Here is a 19,996-nt window from a genome sequence, read left to right as displayed (position 1 = left end):
TCCCTCCAACCCCCTGCATGACCCAGCCTGCCAGGCACACCCCCAGTCTCCTGGCTGTACCCTAAATTGCAGGAAGAATTGAGGGCAGTGCCGTACCGGAGCCAAGCGTGCAGTAACTGAGCTGGGAAAACCTCGAGCAAGTCGAATCCGCGGGCAAGGGGCGATGAGAGCCCAAGGGGTAATGAGAGCCTCCATTCCAAACAGACTTAAAAAAAAATAAAATAAAATAAAAATACTAGAAGAGCAGTGTGGCACTTGGTGACAGAGCTGGAAGTGCAGCCTCCAACGCACAAATTGCCTGAAGTGAGATCAGAAAAAATGGCTTTTTTTTTTTTTTTTTAAACACAGAGGCTTTCAGCACGGGGAGCTGTGGGATTTTTACGCCTCGCAGGCGCACAGGCCGCTGCCTGCAGAGGTCAGCTCCGGCGCGCCGCCGCGCACACGCAGAAACGCCCGCGGGCCCACTCAACCGCCGTTGGCGATGGGGACAACGTCCCTGCAGCGGGGACAGTGGGAGTGTGGCCCAGGCAGGTAGGCAGCAGCCAGACGACTCCCCCAAGGACGTGTGGGACAAGGTAGGTGGGGGGTTTGCGTTTGCGCGTAGCAGGCAGACACACAGATTTTTTTTTCTTACGCGGCCTCACGGAAGAGGAAGCTGGCGGCTGAGCTGCCCCGCTGCTCCAGTGCCGAGCCCAGCGCTCCCCGGGACGGCTCAAGGGCAGGTCTGCATTACTCCAATCTTGTGTACTCTGCACGCTGCTTGGAGGCTTTTCTCCCTCCCAGGACAATAAGACATGTTGAATTAAAGGTCTGAATATCAGAAAAGCAGGAATTAAGAACATATTCGCAAGAGCTTCTAGTGTTTAAATTTCTTACAGTATTAAAAATAGTTCAGGAAGGCAGGCAGCCTCTTCCAGAGAAAAATCTGCTTTATTTTTCCGCACACCACGCTTGTTTTTTATTAGTATCCTGCAACAAATCCTGCTAACACAGGAATTACAAGGCTAGGCGTTAATGTAAAGCCGAGCCCTGTGGGAAGCAGGACGGGCAGAGCGCAGGGCTGCGAGCCTCTTCACAGGCACCGTGGTCCGGGCAGCAGCGGCAGCCCCCAGCACGGGGCAGGGAACAGGCCAGGGCCAGAAACTCCTTTAAACACAGAGTTGTGGAATATTCCAGCAGCAACTTCTCATAAAATATTGAGGACAGATTGGTGAAAGAAAAAGATTTTATATTTTTAAAAAATATCATAAAACCAGCATTTTGAGCTCTTAAAAGTGCCCTAAATTTTCATTGTCCATATTGCAATGAGGACAACACAGTGCTTAAATATTCATGCAATCTCTGTTTGTTTTGCGGGGTTTTTTTTTAACTAACATGGAAATGTGCTTATTTATGTACAAAGTACGCTCTTACACCGATCTTGCTGAGCACAGCACCCTGCAATAGCTGTGCCCACAGCGCAGGGAGCCATGCCCCAGGCTGCCGGCGCAGGTACAACATCTTGGCCAACCTGCTGAAACCTCTCCTCGCTGCGCCCAACACCTTCATCAGCCACCCACTGAAGAGGTGCCAGCGCCTAAGGAGCCCCGTCCCTTCCCGGAGCCGCTCAGCCTCCAGGATGGCTCTTCTGGAGACCGGCAAGTACCCACAGGGCTCGGTGCTCGGCAGCGTGAATCCCGACCTCGCCAGCGAGAGGCAAACACCCTCCTTCAGCGTGGAAAAGCTGACAGCCTGGCTGGACGGCGGTGTGGAGCACACTCGGATACGGAGGGCAGTGGGTGAGTGAGCCTTGCGAGATCCCTGGCTGTGGGCTGGTACGGAGCACACCTACATCCCCGTTCCTCCTTTGCATGGTGGGTTTCGTGCTCCCGGGTATTTGCTTATCGCCCATCTCTTTAAAAAGTGGAAGTGTGGAGTTGGACTCCCTGCTAGCGTAAAGCAACGCCACTCCTCCGCAGCCACTCCCGCTGCCTGAAGCTTTTCCCTTTCCCTGCTCCCATTCCCAGTATCTCTGGCAAGACTGGTTAAACTGGAATAAAAGGGCCGAGGGTCACAGGGACGGGCGGGCATCTCTGTGCAAGGGGGATGAGTGCGGGGGCTAGCAGTGCTGCGCAGCGATGCACGCCATGCACGCAACACAGTCAGACACCCTCCTCAGCACTTCAGGCTCATGCCAGTGGGGAATTCCATGTGCGGGTTGGCTTGGCCAGGCTGAGCTGGTCTCCCTCGTGACAGGTGTTCCGAAAAATGACGGTGTGCTCAGAAAGAACAGAGGGGCAAAACACCAAAACAAAACCAAAACCACTCTTTCGTCTCTGTAACTAGCCCCATATGATACGCTCATCAAATGAAAAAGGCACAGGCCACTGGGATCGCACTACCTTTACAGTGCGACTGGAGTTCAGTAAAACTTTAAACATGAATGGGCTCAAAGGTTTCGAGGCAAAAAGGGAGCAGCGGGAGCATTCAGGCTGGCACAGAAAGAGCAAACCCAGGGTCGCTCTGCAATGCTGCAAAGGGCTGGCAAAGTCCCGAGCCAAAGCGCTGGTGCAGAGTGGGCCACCCGGCAGCTCCGGCTGTTGGCCACCCTCTGGGCAAAACTCGACTAACCACAGCTCTTGCTGCCCTCACAGCACAGGAACAGCTATTAGGGACAGAGGGACCCATGACATTTTCTGTCTGAGGCACAAAGTCACCTCCAACGTCCTGACCAGGGACGGTGCCTTACCCTGCACGGTCACCATTGCCACTCACCAGACCTCTGTCTCGCGCCCACTCGCTTCCCCTCCCTTCCTCCTTCCCCAGCCCCACTGCTTTTCAGAGTTAGGCGTGACAGCCATCAGAGCCAGCACTGGCAAAATAAAACCTGCCCACAGTCACCCTAAAAAGTCACAGCATCAATATCCACAACCCCAGCCCTGCCCGCTCCTCCTGAGCAGGGCTCGAGGCACAGCCTGGACCACCCCAGCCCCAGGAGAACCAACTCTTCCCTGTTGCTTTGTAGTCGAAGCTATCGACCGTGACCCTGTATTCAGCAGAGAAAATCAGTATTTCCAGAGCCAGAATGAGAGATACGAAGCAGCCGTCAGAAAGAGTGTTCATCTCCAGAAAAAGATGCATGAGATGGGATGGACTGAGAACGGACCTGAATTTAAGTACATCTACAGGTGATTTTTTTTTTTTATCTTTAATGTACAACTAATTTTTTTGTTAAAAGTTTTGTATGCAAACAAAAATTGGCTTGAGCAAAGCCTGGGAGAGGCCAACAGTTGACAGATAAGGTTTTGATACAAATGTGCTGCAGCTTTTTACTTTAGCAGCACACTCAGGAAAAGGGAAAATGATGATACACAGCAGGGAACTGCTCAAAGAGCAGCACATGGGTACAGCGTGATAGATCACAGCAGTTCACATCCCCAACGTGATATTTCCACTTCAGCTAGCTCCTTATTTGTGCTATCTCATACCACCTCTCAGACATTTTTAAGTGTGTAACCAGGATTGGAAGTGCTGCTGCTTCAGCTACATTATTGACTTCCAGATAAATTTAAAATGACATCTTCTCTATAAAGAAAACCCATAATGTATTTAAAAAACCCCATATCTTAGTTTATAGGTAAATAGAATAAAATATTTTTCACAATTCTTTCCTTAAAAAAAATTTCTTAACACTTTGTATGAGGCTGAGCTCCACATTTTAATGTTAATTGCTTGCCCCTCCTTTTTCTCCCTTTGCTAAATAGAAGGCCCAGTTTGCTGTTGCCTGGTGCACACTGTTAGCTTGGTGGGGTTACATGCAGAAGGTACAAGTTCAAAAGTGCATTCGAAAGGGCAATGCCTACTCCTTACAGATCACCACTGACACTCAAAGTCACTTTCCATATTTCATTCTATGAAAGATTAGCATTTTTACGCTAAGCTCTTCGCCACCTGCAGCGCGTGGGACTGATAAAGGGGGAAATCTTCCAACAAGAGCTCTTGGACCTGATCATTATATTCCCAATAAAAAGCAGCTCTCCACTCCTTCCTCAGAAGAAAAAAAAAAATCCCAGCAGATTTTAAAATCCTGACAAAATCAACCGCCTCTCCCAGCCAGGCTTGCTTTTATCAGCCCCCCTGACGTCAAGGGCATTTGGCTGGATCAAGAGCCCAGCTGCCTGGCAGGACAGCTCTTGTCTCAGGAAACACCAGGTGAGCACCAGGCTCGGACTGGCAAAATCCTGGTGCCAGACACAGTGAATCACCTGCACACATTTGAAAGCCAGCTTTTTTTTTAAGTAACATTATTGGCCTGCCAAGGGTTCATTAAGTCTTTTTCTGTTAATCAAAGCAATTTCTCTTAAACGTCCACATTCATATTTTTCCCCCCACTTTTCCAGCACGACTGATTCTCCCTCCAGGTCACTATAAAGGCAAGGTCGCAGTCATTTGTTAACAATAAAAGGCATGTATCCAGAATGAGGTGCTCACTAGAGCACTGCAGTAAAGCAATGTGCTAACAGCCACAGATGCTGCTGTGAAAAGCGGAGCCACTTATTTCCAGGTGCGAGAGCACGTGTACTTATACCTGTGAGGTGATTCAATCATATCTGAAGAATCCCAGGAAAAGGGACTATATTGCTCATATTTTCTTAGGATTTCTCACATGCATGAAAAAAAAAAAGCTTAAAACAAATGAGTTTCTATTTTGCCCCATGGAAATTGCTTTACCCCAGTTCCCATACACAGCACCTGCAACAGTGCTTTTTAGGATGTATTGAATTTTTCCACAAGAAAAATAAACATCTTACGTCAGGCCAAGCCTCCACAAACCCCAGTGCTGCTCACTGACAGTGACTGACAGCAAACACTCAGGGAATAGTACAGCAACAAACCCAACATATCGAGGTCTTTCCCCAGAACGGGAAGGTTCAGGAAACCCAGGTCTCAGACGCCTACATATGTAATTCAGTCTAATGTGCCCCACAGTGAATTGCCAGGGCTTGGGGGTTTTAGGGTAAGGTGGTGGGGTTTTTTTAGCTTAGCCTTAAAATATTACTTAAATAATCAGAAAAAAAATCCTATGAAGTAAAATATACGAAGAGCTCACAAGCTATCAGAGTCACAGAAGCCTTGGAGCTGGGCTGTGTTTTTAGGAGCTCAGCATCTGCTACTCAGAACAGATAATTCCTGCAAGAGTAAGTGAAATAATGAGCTAGCAACACTTGAGCAAACTGTGTTATGAAAGAAGGAACAAAAGCAACTTGAAAGAGCACTTTTCCTGCAATACTGTGTTGATGCTGGACGTTGTGCAAGGTATGGCAAGGCAGAAATCAAAAGGCAGTAGGTGGTACTGTGTGGTGACCACCACAGAGTCACTGCCTCATTCCTCACACCCCTGGAACTTCACCCCTGTAAAAACAACCCTTGTGCCTTCTCCTCAGGGCACTGTCAGGAGACATCGCGTTTCTCCTTCACCGCATCTTCATAAGAAGTATTTCCATGCTGGGCTCCGACAAACAGATTGCCAAATGGATTCCTCTCGCCAGCCAGTATCAGCTCATTGGAAGCTACGCCCAGACTGAACTGGGGCACGGTAAGGCTGCAAAGAAAATGTAGCATTTCCACAGGACAAAAGCCTCTGGCCCAGATTCTCAGGGGAATTTGAGTTCAAGTTGCCCATGCTTCACTGGTGCAGGGGCAGCTGGAGGGGGAAATGCCACCTGCGCGTTAAGAGGTTGATGTCCTTAGTGTTCCTCTGCAAGCTGCAGATGCTTTGGTTTTGCCAATGTCAAAAAAATAACAAGAGCGAGGGTGAAAGCTCATGGTCTGATAGCAGGCAGTCACCGTCAGCGGAGGGGATCAGCCAGCCAGTTTGCCCAAGCTGACGGCTGTCACCATGAACCAGGCAGCTTGCCCCAGTACCATGCAGGAGATGGTGTGGGGTTGCTGGGAGCATCGTCCCACAGTTCTCGTCAGAAGGACAAACCACAAAACCCGCACCAGCCTCCAGGGATCCTCCACTCTCTCCTTCCTTGTGATACACCAGGACTTTTTTGGTTTTGTTTTTTTTAAAGGAACTTATCTTCAGGGTTTGGAAACAACAGCAGTCTTTGATATCGCTACGCAAGAGTTTATACTGAACACACCAAAGATCTCTGCCATGAAGTGGTGGCCTGGAGACAGTAAGTACCATATAAAATATTTTAGTTTTCCTCATTTGCCTCCTTCAGTTACTCAGTCTGCCCAACTCAGGCTCCATGTTTGAGGGCCCAGGTGCTAGCAGAGGACGTCAGTAAGAGATGCACACACTGAGAGGCAAGTAAGAGACCGAAGGGTTTTGTACAAGTTGAAAGGCCAGAAGGGAGGCACCACCATCGATCAAAAGCCCGTGGGTGGCGGGGCTGGAGAGCTTCGCTCAGGGAAACTCCTGCCTCTGCAGGAATCAATCTTCTCTTCTTTGTAAATAATACTCAGACAACTAAAAACTGCAAGGCGGTCATCAGCGTAAAGGATCAGCATAAAGGATTCAAGTCATCAGCCAGTCTCAGCACAAAGGTATCCAGTGTGAAATTCATGGCTCCCTTCAGGAAGGTATTTGACAGAAAATAACTGGAGTTGCTCTAACAGACACAGCACTTCCCACTCTCTCAGCACTGCATGAACTTTAACTATTTATTTTTTTCTCATCTGCTGATGCAAACTGTTCATCCAAGCCTTATGGGCAGTGACAGAGGCAGAAGGATGATGCAACTTCTGAGAGCCAAGAGCAGGCTCAGAGTGTAGATTTAGGTAATCTCCAGCTTCCAGCATCTGTGGATCACACCTACACTGACCCACACGTTTGCGAGGCCTAACACACATCAGAACTGACTGCTGTTAGCCGTGGAAGTGTTTGTACTGTACCTCGTCTTAAGGGAATGGGGCTGTTTTTCTTCTCGCAGTGGGAAGGTCAGCAACCCACACAATAGTCTTCGCGCAGCTGTATGTCCACGGGAAGTGCTACGGCATCCACCCCTTCATCGTGCAGATACGCAGCCTTCAGGACCATTCACTCTGCCCAGGTAAACGACCCCAGACATCGCAGCACTTGTGCAGGCACTCTGCCTATTTTGCCCTTAAATATCTTCTAAAACATTTGGCCCAGGGAGAGAGAGTTATAATTGCCAGAACCAAACCAAGACAGATACCCAAGGCATAGCTATCATTAACTCCAACCTTTTTACCTAAAGGAAGGTTTAATGTACCCTCAGGCGTATCCATACCAAGCCTTCTTAACCAGAAGCCTGGGCTGCTCTGACCACCTCTACATTCACACCTCAGTTCTGACCTCAGCAAACACACGGATCATGGAAACAAACTACCACAAGGCATTCAAATGCCTGAGGGATGAAACAGGCAAGATCACCCATGCTGGGAAAGAAGCAGAGCTGAACGTGCCCTTTCTTTGAGATCCACAGTCTGACACAAAATGGGGATTAAAAAGTTCAAGTAGAAGTAAGCAGGCCATGTTTTCTCCTACTGCAGGCATAACCGCAGGAGACATCGGTCCCAAAATGAATTTTGAGCACATTGACAACGGCTACCTCATGCTGCAGAATGTGCGCATCCCTAGGGAGAATATGCTGAACAAGTTCTGCGAGGTACATACCGGCTCACATCACAGGCACGCCAATCAGACTTCCATTGCACCATCAGAGAGACAACAGGGACCTCCCTAAATTTAGGACAAAAGTCTTCCTTTGAGGTGTCCACAAGCCTCTGCAGTTTTATCAAGGGCAGAAGTTACCTGAATCCTCAATGAAACTCAGTGTCAGGAATTCCACATTCAGAGGCTGGGGATCACGGGGCAGGCAGAACCTATCTGAACGAGAAACAGTAAGAGTTTGTCTCTTCAAATTGATGTTTCATCCATTATACATAAAAATATTTAGTTTTGCATTTAATGAAGGAATTTGATGTTCATTTTATTCTATGCGTAGAGATTACACAACCATCCTAGTACTGAAGTACCTAGCATTGAAGTATTGAAGAAGGTGGCATCTCACATTCTCTCCCTACTCTAGGTTCAACCAGATGGCACCTATGTGAGACGGGGGTCACAGAAGATTAATTATTTCACAATGACTACAGTGCGCATTTCCCTCATGTCAGACGAAGTTATAACGCCTCTAATGAAAGCTTGCACCATTGCCATCCGATACTCCGTGGTTCGCCGGCAGTCCAAGTTAGAGCCTGGGTAATGCCACACAAGTCCACAGCAGTGGGAAGGGGACCATACACCATGTTCCTCCACACCGGTCCATGTTTCTGCTTTACATCTTATATTTCAGCACATCACTGGCTTATTTCCTGGCCCAGATATGGCATTACAAACGTACTTCCCCATTATTTACATTAACAAGCTTCAGTCAAAGTACAAGAGAATGTTTACAGTTCTTTCTGAGACAAGTTTCATAGTTTTGAATAGCTCTGCGGTTCACATAGGCCACTTAATTTTTCTTATCACCAGCTTTCCCGTGTAATCCCGTAAAACAAAGCAGACAAGTTGCTGAATTCTTATTCCATAGCATCCTACTAGTGAAAAGCCTTTCAACATCCACAATTCTAATATCCACACTTTACAACATTGAATTTTATTAGTCTGGTAATTATCTTTCTAATTTTTAAACAGATATTCCCATTCAAATGGATTTCAAAAATTTCCACTTAAATCTCCTTTCAGAAGCAGGAAGATCCTCATGAGAACAGGGTTTGGTTCAATCACAAAGCAAACAGAAGAGCACAGTACGCTGAACTATCGTAATAACCAGCTCCATTTGGATTCCTAAGCATACTAACCACAGCAAAAGTGGTAAACAGCATCCAAAAAAAGCTCAGAAAGCTTAAAATAATTTAGAATCAAATAGTTTCAGAGAAACCTATGTACACTCAGGGCCACAGGATCCAGTTTGAAAAACAAAGGTTTTTCAGCGTGCAGTGCCACGACCTCCCCTTAACACCCACAAACTCACTGTCCTTGAAGGCTGCACCCTCAACCCCATCCCGCTCCGTACCGACCGATCACACGCTGCAGCCTTTTCTACTCTGTTAGGCTGGTTCATCGACACAGCAGAAAAATCACTTTTTTTCCTAGTCAGGCTTGTTTCTCTAACAGCTTAGCAAGCTGGGTAGACTTGCTGTCACAATATCGGCCCCATCCTGTTCACACTGCTTCTTGGCAATGAAAAATGCCAATTTTTGTTATGCAATAGGTAAATTAACAGCAGATATGCCTGTGTCCGTGCTCTCCCTACTTCATCAAGCTGTCTTCCAACAGGGAACAAGAAGCAAAAATCCTTGACTACCAGACTCAGCAAGAGAAATTGCTGCCCCAGCTGGCAGCAGCCTATGCCTTTCATTCCATCAACAACTACCTGGAGGAACTATTTGACAAGGGGTACAGAGAGATCCAGAGGAGGAACTTCGACACACTGCCAGAGGTGAGTGGCAGCAGGATTCGCTCGTACAGCCGGTCCGTGTTAGGCTGCCCTTCTCATCTCTGAATAGCAAAGTATTTTAACAAACTAGACAAGCATTCTTCTCACCACTAGATAAATGGAGAAAGAGGAAGCACTAAGAGATCAAATGGCTTGTCCTAGATCCACAACCAGTCAGCAACACCATTCGCTTTACCACCCCAAATTTTTGGCTTTGTGAATTATTGCAGAGTGGAAAGTCCTTGAAAAGCACATCCATTTGATAAAAACCTCGTTCCAAGAAGCTGGTGGCGCAAAATGCTATTTCACAACTTCAAATACAAATGCACATGCAAATACTCACTGCTGAGCCAAAACCAGAAACATGACTTTTTATATAGAACATAAGATTTTGCAACTGGAAGCCTGAAATGAAAACACGCTCTGAACAAGGACAGCCAAAGCCACTGCTGGTCGAGAGAAATTTAAAAAAAAAAAAAAAAAAAAAAAAAAAAAAAGCATAAACTGACCACATCGTGCCCAGCACGAGAGTACACAGCACCCCAGGCAGAAACCGAAGGCCAGGTTTAGGGAACTGAATGCTACATGATCTCATGCCTAGAACTTGCACAAAATCAGAAAAGGAAACTTATTCAGAGGATTGCTTTACAACACTTTCACCAGTAACACTCTGCCTTTTTTTTTTTTTTTTTTTTTTTTTTTTTTTTAACAGCTCCATGCATTTTCTTCCGGCTTTAAAGCCATGATTACTCAGTACTGCACTTCAGCAGTGGAGATCTGCCTCCGGGCATGCGGGGGACATGGTTACTCCTCGCTGAGCGGACTTCCTTCCTTGTACACTAAAATACTTGCCTCTTGTATTTACGAAGGGGAAAACACCATTTTGCTCCTGCAAACTGCCAGGTAACAATTCAAATTTGATCATCTAAAAGCCTGCTCTCTCATTTATTCAACCTCTACCACTTCTTCACCAGAAACCAGTAAAACCAGCTACTCCTCTCTACTCCACAGCACCTTCTAAAAATACAGCTCAGGACATAAACTATTCACATCTTCTGTCTAAGAGGCATGGAGGGGTGTGGGAATTGGATTCTCTCTTCTGGTTTTGGTTTGGGGATGTCTGCAGGTGCTGTTCTGCATAACCTCATTTTCCTCTCTGTCCAATAGCACAGCAAAAGCATTGCTATACAAGTTTTCAAGTTTATTTTTTACGCAACCGCTGTAAGGCAATATTGGCAAAGTGAGGTTGATTCAGGGAAGGTAAAGTTGCTGGATACTGAAAGCAGATAAGTCATGTTCCAAGCACACCACTTTCCTCCGAACACGCAGACTGATGATTATCCAGAGTGGATGAAATACAGGAGGAAGAAACCACAGCTGCTTGAACTTTTAATAATGTGTGGTTTTACTAGAAGGAGAAAACCAGTACAGTTCCCAGGGACAGAGGTGGTACCACACAGCTCTGTGCTTGCACGCAGACACTTCTGCACTCATTGGTGCCTCTTCTTGCAAGATCAATAGCAAGGTCAGGAGGAATGCTGTCACCTTTTCCTTCCAGAACTGGTCAGTCTAGGTCATAGCAGGGGTGCCAAAAAAATAAGGGAGTGGGGAATGCTCCTTGGACACATGTTTAGCTCCAAGAAAGGGTCTCACATTTAACATAGCGTCACTGTGTGTTAGGGATCACAGAGGGTAAGACCAAACCACCATTAAGACTCAGGCTGCAAAGCTCATAATGCATGTAATCACCACGCTGCTGAGACTGCTAATAACCACAGCAAGTTTCTTCCTAAAAATTCATCACTACAGATTGCTGTAGCATGAAATATGGCAGACAGGTGACCCCCGAGACCCATCACAGACCAGGTTATTGCAAATAACATGCAAAACAAAAGGCCATCACTTGTTCAAGTCCATTCTGGACCACTGATGGGATGGGTCACACCTTGCTGCTCCTCACCCAAGCCCACTTTACTTTTTGCACAACCATATCCTGCGCGGGGATCACAAACAAACCCTGCTCTGACTGCTACCCTCTTCCCAGGTTCCTGATTAAGTGCTTCATGGCAGCCAGCACCAGCCAGTCTGTTCCGCCATCTGTCACTTATCTGGCTGCAGTGAAACCCGGGAAGTGTCCAGCCAAGAACAAGTTGGATTTTCTCCGTCCAGATATTTACACTGAGGCCTATCAACACATGGCAGTCAGGTCAGTATGGAGGATGAGAGACGGGCTTCTTCTCTGACATCAGAAATTCATTAAAAGCTCAGCTTCTTCCTTGCTTTAAAGGGAGGTAAAATAACATAAATTACACAAGAATTTACAGCATCTGCTCCTGAAAGAGAAAAGGGAGACTCACACAGGATTACCAGCCACGTCAAGGGTTCATTATGAAGCTTCCACATTCAGAACATCAGAAGTTTTTAAGCCACGTGCTACCTAACAACTATACTCCATAGAGCTGATTCTATACCGAGGTGATAGCACTATATACACAAATCCCCAGCCACATCCCTGCGGTGCCATCCAGTAAAACCTTTAGGCAATTGGACCCTGTGCAATTCCATACAGAAGGTTAAAATCCCACATACCTGTGAAACTGACGTTTGTTTTCAATTAACACCACAGCAAACACAGGGCCTCTCATTCTGTCTGTAGCCTTTCAACGACTCAACACAAATAAAACCGGTATCATGAGTGGTCTCGTTAGTATTATACGCGTGGCTATGGGCCATATAGGTGTCATCTCTGGAAACCAAGTAAACAAATAGATAACCCTGTTGTCACTCAAATCAGTGTAAAAACAGAGCCATTCTTCTGACAGCTTCACTGTCAATGGGAGTAGGACTTGGATCCCTGTGTAGAAAAGCAGACACATAATGTAACATCAGTCGACATTAGCATTGCTTTATTTTGTTTTGCAAGCTCTCCTTACACACACACAACCCAAGAAAAACTGAGCAGATCCCCTGGTAAACTACCCTGGAAGCTGAGAAGGCAGAAATCCTTCAGCACTAGTGTGGTTTGGGTCGTTTTCCCAACTTGTACTTCGATTTTGCATAATCTAAGTTTGTTCATACTGAGAGTAGATGATTTCAAATGTCAAAAATGTCATTTTGCCATGTGATCACACACGAGTCTGAGGATGAAATGAGTGCATGCGGGCTGCTATATTCATATACAACACGCTTTTTCAATTTTCCAGACTCGTAAGCAGCACAGCAGCTAAACTACAGAACCTGATTCAGTCTGGAGTCAAAAAGCACGAAGCGTGGAACCAGTGCACAGTGCAGCTGGCGCAGGCTGCGAAGGTTAGCAACATTTATCTGCTTATTTGATGTTTGTCTTTATGATACAATACGCAACAGAAACAGCACGATTAGCTTAAAGTCTCAGCACCGTTTATTGGTTTGTGTTAGCATCGAAGGGACACCACAAAGACCAGGGCACCACTGTGGTCTGCATGGTGGAAGAATAGTAGTAAGAAACAATTCACGATCTGAAGAATTTGCTGTCTGAATAGGCCAGGTAGAAAAAGATGAGAGGGAGTAGAAATTAAATTGAGGGGAAAAAAAAAAAATGGAAAAAGAAAAAAATTAACAGTTATGCTGACATTACTAGCAGAATCAGACTTTCCATATCCAGCAACAAGAACCCACCATCTCCAGCTAACGCCTTTCTTTTTACAAGAATCTAGCGTTTCTGGCTCCCGGAGGAAAGCCTCCCCAAAGCCACCCTACTGAAAGCTGGTGGAGTCACAGCAAGAGTGAAAGACGCCTGGTATTTCTTACATCTGCTGCTCTCACAAGGAAAGATAACTGCAGAGAAAACAATGAATAGCAGCGATAAGTGCAATGTTAATTATGACTGAAAGAAAAATCAAATCAAAGTCAAATTAATAAGAGATTCAAAAGCAACTCCCAGTTCACATGCATTAGACAGGCAACCAGCATGCCTTCAGCTGAAGTAGCATCAGGACAGCAGCATTTGTTCCCCAAAACAGGGGTCAGTTAGTACAGAACTAAGCAGAAAAGGAAGCAAGAGGGGAGAAAAGCCCTATATTTAAATGAAAACCAAACCACTGATACTTCAGTATCTCAAAAAAAAAAAAAAAAATTTTTTTAATATGCAATTAAGTGCAATTCCTCTACAATTGTGGTGAGGGTCTTCCTTCCTTCCTTCACTGAGGAAAGAAAGATTTTTGAAACAGATCCACGGCTTCTTTTAATTTCATTCAATTTTTAATGAAAAACACCTTGCTGTAACCAACCGCTCAGCCAGAGCTAACCCAAACTGAAATGGACTCAGCAAGAGGGCCCTGCCAGGGAAAAGGGAACCCTACACATACCTAAATGTGGCAGCACCACCTTGGTAGGGAGCAGCCCCCTTGTAGTCAGTCAATCAGATGAAGTCTTTGAAGAGTCAAACTCTTTCTCAGCAACAGCCACCATCCTTTCAAAGCCATCATCAGAAGTGCTGATCTGCTCATACTGGTGAGCACGGTTATAATCCTTCAAAACAAGAACTCACTGAGTAAGGGAGCAAAGACTTGACCTCAGCAGCAGCAGTTTTTTTGTGGTTACCTGTCTGCTGTGCATCACCCCTCATTTTCAATTACAGACTCCGTGGAAGCAGCAAGTATTCAATACTGCAAGGCTGAAAAAGAGCATAAAAACCTGTGTAATTGCCTCAAAAATAAAGGGGATCTCCTATAAACAAAGTGACTTTTAAAAATTATTTTCCCAATAATTGCTTAAATGTAAATATATTTTTAGCGGAATGAAACTGAAGCAAAATGTTCCCATTTGAGATTCCCTCTAGAAAAGGCTCTGACTCACACTCCCCACACACAAACTTGAACAAGCCGTTCCCTCCTGCACCCACTCAAATGGGTGGCCAAGGTCTCTGGACTGAAGAGCAGAGGAGACCACGTGTCAGAGAAGGAGCTGGAATCCAAATCACTCTGAGAAGCGAGGAGGAGAACCTAGACATGGGATTAGTCAGAAATAAACTATTTCTGAAGAGCCGAACATATGCAGAAGGCTGGCTGTGGCATCGTCAGTGGTGACGGCACTGCTAGACTCTTCAGAAAATGGCATCTAGGCTCCCAAAGTTTCTTAGATACTTCAGGGAGAGGAAGAGTCACCCAAAACCCTTGAATTTCCCCTGTAACTTTAAAATCGTGATAGCCGGCTGCCTTCCTGGGGCACTTCTGTATTTACTTCTTATTCCACACCTTCCCTGGAGACTCACCCACACGACTGGCATGGCAGCTTTATAAACTGACACCCGCCAGCTCTCGGCTGAGTGGCTCGGACACTGCGTACGGCTTTGCTGCAGACTCCACACAGGTTAATTGCTTGAGTAGACATCTAGCTTCTCAGGCAGGTTCTGCAGTCCACACTGGTCTCCACGCCGCTTGACCGTGCCAAGAGGAAGAGCTGCCATGCAGGTATGCCGTGCTTACATCCACAGCTGGGAGGAGAACCCACGCGGATACCAACACCACCAACCACCCACAGTAATGTCAGCATAACAAGAGTCACCCCCACAAACAGGAGGAGTCAGCCTGCTTCATTTGTTCTGGAGCTCAGCTAATACTTCTGTAACTTGGCAGTTAGATGCTCTGCTGGTGTCTGACCCAGAAATTATCAGTTTAGTTAAAACCACAAAAGCGAGAGGGAAGTCTGTTTGTTCTTCTGTGACAACAGATGTTTTTACACATCAGCTTTCAGCTGAAGCCCTGTAGACACTGAGCCCGAAGTCCCATGAGCCCAAGGGCTTCAACAAGAGTTTTCTCCTGTTGATGTATAACCAAGATTCACTTGCTAGGGGTCAAGACAAGCACATTCCAATGTGTTTCCATCACACAAACTCTTTGGAGTATTCATCAGAAATATTTAGAATAAGTACTATCATGATTTCTGAAGCAGTTTCCTAGAGGTTACAAATACCACAGTGCTGACTGTTTACACCAATTCTGTCCTCTACTGTTGCTGTAAGACATGAATGCAAAAGGCCTGCTAAACCAGCAAACAAAGAATACAGACTGGAAGAGTGCCAGGGAAATGAAAAGGGTTTATATTCTTTGCGAGAATGTTTGAGTCACTTGGCCTACTAAAAGTGTTCTGAGGTGCATTCACTGTTGATTGCATTTGTTTTCCAGGCTCACTGCCACTACATCACTGTGAAAAACTTTGCAGAAACTGTGGAAAGACTTGAGACCAAGGCTGGCATCCAGAAGATTATGAAACATCTTTGTGACCTCTTTGCCTTACACGGGATCATCTCGAACGCAGGAGACTTCCTGCATGACGGATACATATCTGGAGCTCAAATGGACATGGTCACAGCATCATATCTGGACCTCCTGCCTGTTGTTCGGTGAGCTGCTCTAGCATGAGAGGAGATACACAGCTACTTCGTTTGTCCCTGTGACAGGCATAAAACAGTGCTGCTGTACCTATGGCAACATCTCCAAAGTCAATTCACCTCATTCAGTTTTTATTTTCATTGCTTGGCAGCACTGGAAATTGATCGAAACATCTAAAAGAGCTAATTTTCACAGCAAAGCAGACATAAGTGTCCAGCTCCTCTGCAATCTCTAAATTAAAGTTCTGTAACATGAAATCTCAAATTATAAATCAAGAAGTCCTGAACACTTCATATGATTTGCAGTTGAGCAAAGGCAGGAAAATATGTACTCAGAGCAGCACTGGCAGAAGGCAGCCACAGGAACCCATCATACGCTGCAAAATCTGCTTAAGCCGCAGCTAATACAGCTTGCTCTGTTGCCATGGCTGAGTTGCAACTGGTACCCAAACAATCCTGCCCACAGCTAGTTCAGATGCATCTGCTCAGCATCATTTATTACTAACTATGTGAATTCTGAGATCTGCTAAGGTTTTACTTACCGCAGCACTCACAAAGGTTCACCTTTCACTACTCAGCGCTGTTTGTTAAGAGCAGATTAACTGACGGTGCAGAGAAGTGAGCTGCTACTGTATGTAAAATTCTACTTAAGCCACCTGGAGAGAAACAAGAATACACCATAACCAAGAGCTGAACCAGACTGAGCCAAACAGCAAGCATTTTCAGAACTGATCACAGAATTCCAGCTAAGCAATAAGCTTAGCATAACATTTTCAAAAGCCTAACACACTGTCATCTCTGGAATTCACTGCAATGTGTCTGTGTTAGTCCATGCTGTGTTAACAGGATTCAGGACTGGAGCGGATATTTACCTGGGTAATTACAGTCAGTTATTCACAAGTAGTAGAAAGGATACAAACACTTCCCAGTCTGTAGCAAAAACCCAGCCCTTCCCCAAAAGGAACTGGTAGATGCGAATGCCACCATTTGAGCAGACTGCTTTGCATTCCTGTACCTCAGGTGTGGGGTAGAGCCAGCACAACATCCCACACTCAGGACAAGAGGAAGACAAGGAAAAAGAAACCATCTCCTGCTTAGGAGAAGTTGTTGTCATTACATATTTGTCCTTACGCTCTAGCTATCTGTTGCTGACTGCTGTCGGATAGGCCCCCGGGCCAAATGGGCCCTTGGTGCAGTTTGGGGTTGCTTTGTTCTTACAGACACAAAGAGAGCAGAAGTCCTTGACATCTCATGATGAGGCAATAGAAATACTTTAGAGCAGATGAAGGCTGGAGATCAGCAAAGCACTGCACATCAATCTAGCAGCAACCTTATTCTATTTTGTGAGACAAACACATACAGCATAAGAAAAAACAAAACAACTGTCAAAAATCAAAAGCAAGAACCGGCAGAGTCTGCAGAGAAAACATCTGACATGAGACTGAGTCCTAAATTAAGGAATTAGGGACAGACCCCAGGTGATTACAAGACCCTGCAAATATCCATTGAACAGCACAGCCAACTCGGGGCGTTAGTAGAACACGCCTCGGAGGAATCAAAACAGGCAGGATTTTCCCCACAGTGTGTGCAATGGGAAAGACCAGCACAAGCTTTTTAGGCCTAGGAACCTGGACAACTGACTTTGAAGTTTACTGTTTTTTCCTCCCTTACCAAGCAACACCTGCTTCAGTAATACAAATGTCATTCATCTGCTCCTTAGGAAGAATGCTGTTCCACTAGTGGACGCTTTTGACTTCACAGATAAGACCTTGAATTCCGCACTCGGCAGTTACGACGGCCAGGTTTACCAACGGCTTTATGAGTGGGCCCAGAAGTCACCGACCAACAAGCAGGTACAGATGCTGGACCACAACCAGACCACTTCTGCATCACCTAGAGCAGAAATTGTTTGCTCTTCTGTTAATAAAAGCAATACATATAAAAAAAAATTGAATAAGAGCCTTTAATTCTTAGTATCTCGCTCTGAACCATGATCTGTGATGCTCCAGTTGTGCCACTTGTACTCATAGCTGACATTAACCTCACGATGAACTACAGCCCCCAGAGTACTACAGCTTTTACCTAAGAGCTGGGCTGTCATGTGCCACCAATCTGGTTTTTTTTGTTTTGTTTTTAAACTTATACCACTGCAGTAACACTGTACAAGATAAGCTAAAACAGAAGTCTTGTTTACATAGTTTACGTCTTATGGAACAACGCTAGATGGCTGCAAGAGCCGCTAATTGCGGGGTGTTTTCCATTCACTGGAATTTTTATTAGTACAATACTTAAATTTTTTTAATAATATGTTTAACCAGAAAGAGTATAAATGTTAACAAAGCAATTTTATCCTTCATGGTCTCTAGCACTTTACTTTCACTGCTTAATTCATCCATATTGTGGAGCAATGTAAAATCTGCATGATGCAAATAGCTATTGCTCTGTTTGAAAACTCATTTTGCCTTCAGTGAGATTTTTACTGTGGTAATCAGCAACCCTTTGAAATTCTATACCTGAGCACAAAACTTGCCTTCAGCAAACATTCAAGTTCAAGCGTATTTTTTAAAGTTAAATAGTATGCTGTTCCACTTGGGATGAGTATTGTACTGGTTATGAAGGACAGCACATACCACAGGGAAAGAGATCTTGTACAGCTGAAAGAGCTGGCTGGTTTGGTTTTTTTAAATAAGTCTAGCTTTCTGTATTTCAGAGATCATTCTTAAGAAAGAAAAAAAAAAAAGCCTTTTCTTTCTACTTAATTACCATTAATTGCCTTCCATTTTCTCTTTCTGAACAGATGAGCCCAGCCTATGAGAGGTATTTGAAGCCACTTCTTCACAACACACTATCAAAATTATGAAGACAACGATCTAAGTGAAGGCCACACATTTCCTCCTGTTCTTTGTGCAGCAGTACATTTATGAAGCATCAGTAATGACTGATCAGAATTAAAAATCAATTGCAACAAGTATGAAACAAGATTCTTAGCCAGCCATTTGCACTTAATCAGACAGAAGCCAAACAACGCTGAGTGGTCCCCACTGCTGTGAGGCAATCCAGTCAGAAATAGCCTAGGGTTTGCTGTTTTCTCACCTGACTCATGCTGATAGCATCAAAATTATGCTATTTGGCTTTCTTATTCTAAATCCACTGTATGATGATTAAGGAAAAAACCCCACATTATGAGCTCCCTCTCAGGGTGTTATAATTGCACAGTTTACCTAAGGAAGGTAAACTTCTGGTCCTTGGTTTGTAGGAACAACTTGGTCTCTTAGAGCAAGAAGTGTATTAGAAAGCACACCTGTTTGGACAAATAAAATAGCTCTTAGCTTGCTCAGCAGTGGACTGTTCCTGGCTAATGAAGATGCAGACAAAGCTGACGACAACTCCAGTCTGCAGAATTCACTTTCCCATTAACAGAGCCACTCATACTGTCTTTCTATAAATCCTGGGCGCCAATAAAGTGTATTATTTGGAATACAGCTCTCCAATTATTATACTTCATAATTATGGAAAGGGCAGGCTGATCCAGGCCAGTCATTAATTTGCTAGCAAATGAAGTGTTGCAAAGAACATCTTGTGATTATAATCCAATGCCAGTTAACACAGATATTTCTCACCACGTGTTGCAGGAAGGAAACATCCACTTTTCCTGAGCTTCATCAGTTCAGCTTTTCTTTCCCCCGTTATAAGAAGAGTAAAGCTCTTATGGCCTCTTATTACAAAAGTCAAAGCCCCTGCAGAGTATGAAGAGGGGCAGACAAAATACGACAAACACACTCCTGAGACAGACCTTCTGAATGAGAGATGGGAAGGAAACCTTCAAGAACAACCAGCTACCATAGAAATCCAGACCCCCTCTTACATCCCCAAAGCACTGGGGTTCACACAGCCCAGAGAGCAAAGCAGCTGTGGTACGGAACACTCGTGACAAGAACTTCATGGGAGAACGTGATCCATTCATCAAAACGGACATCAGCTCTCTTACCCCCAACAGCACAACCAGAAATCTTATTAATAACTAGGACAAAGTGACAAAGAGAAGCAGAAATGGCTAATCAAAATTCAGTAAAACCACAGAACTTGAGTGCCTTGATTTGAACATCATCAGAAACAGCACTCTACAGTTAAATTCTATACATATAAAGTCACTAGATAAATCACGGAC

At 45.1% G+C, this 19,996-nt stretch overlaps 1 protein-coding gene across 5 annotated transcripts; it reads left to right on the top strand.

Moving 5' to 3' along the window:
* The first annotated feature begins 448 nt into the window (after positions 1–448).
* Positions 449–19,306, top strand: ACOX2 (acyl-CoA oxidase 2). 5 transcript variants are annotated; one of them, XM_086755266.1, is made up of 15 exons: positions 449–575; positions 1,552–1,778; positions 3,005–3,167; positions 5,424–5,575; positions 6,057–6,164; positions 6,924–7,043; positions 7,507–7,622; positions 8,046–8,218; positions 9,299–9,461; positions 10,171–10,361; positions 11,503–11,664; positions 12,662–12,767; positions 15,623–15,840; positions 17,504–17,681; positions 18,626–19,306. In XM_086755266.1, the coding sequence occupies exons 2-15, from the start codon at positions 1,619–1,621 to the stop codon at positions 18,686–18,688; spliced, it is 2,073 nt and encodes a 690-aa protein (XP_086611392.1). In that variant the 5' UTR covers positions 449–575; positions 1,552–1,618; the 3' UTR covers positions 18,689–19,306. The 5 variants fall into 5 exon arrangements, with proteins under 5 accessions (XP_086611392.1, XP_086611395.1, XP_086611394.1 ...); XM_086755269.1 differs by having other exon boundaries at positions 450–575; positions 1,459–1,778; XM_086755268.1 differs by having other exon boundaries at positions 453–575; positions 1,447–1,778.
* Positions 19,307–19,996: the final 690 nt, after the last annotated feature.

The sequence above is a fragment of the Chlamydotis macqueenii genome, chromosome 10 (assembly GCF_036417535.1).
Source record: "Chlamydotis macqueenii isolate bChlMac1 chromosome 10, bChlMac1.mat, whole genome shotgun sequence".
NCBI lineage: Eukaryota > Metazoa > Chordata > Aves > Otidiformes > Otididae > Chlamydotis > Chlamydotis macqueenii.
This window is presented reverse-complemented; position numbering and strand designations above follow the sequence as displayed.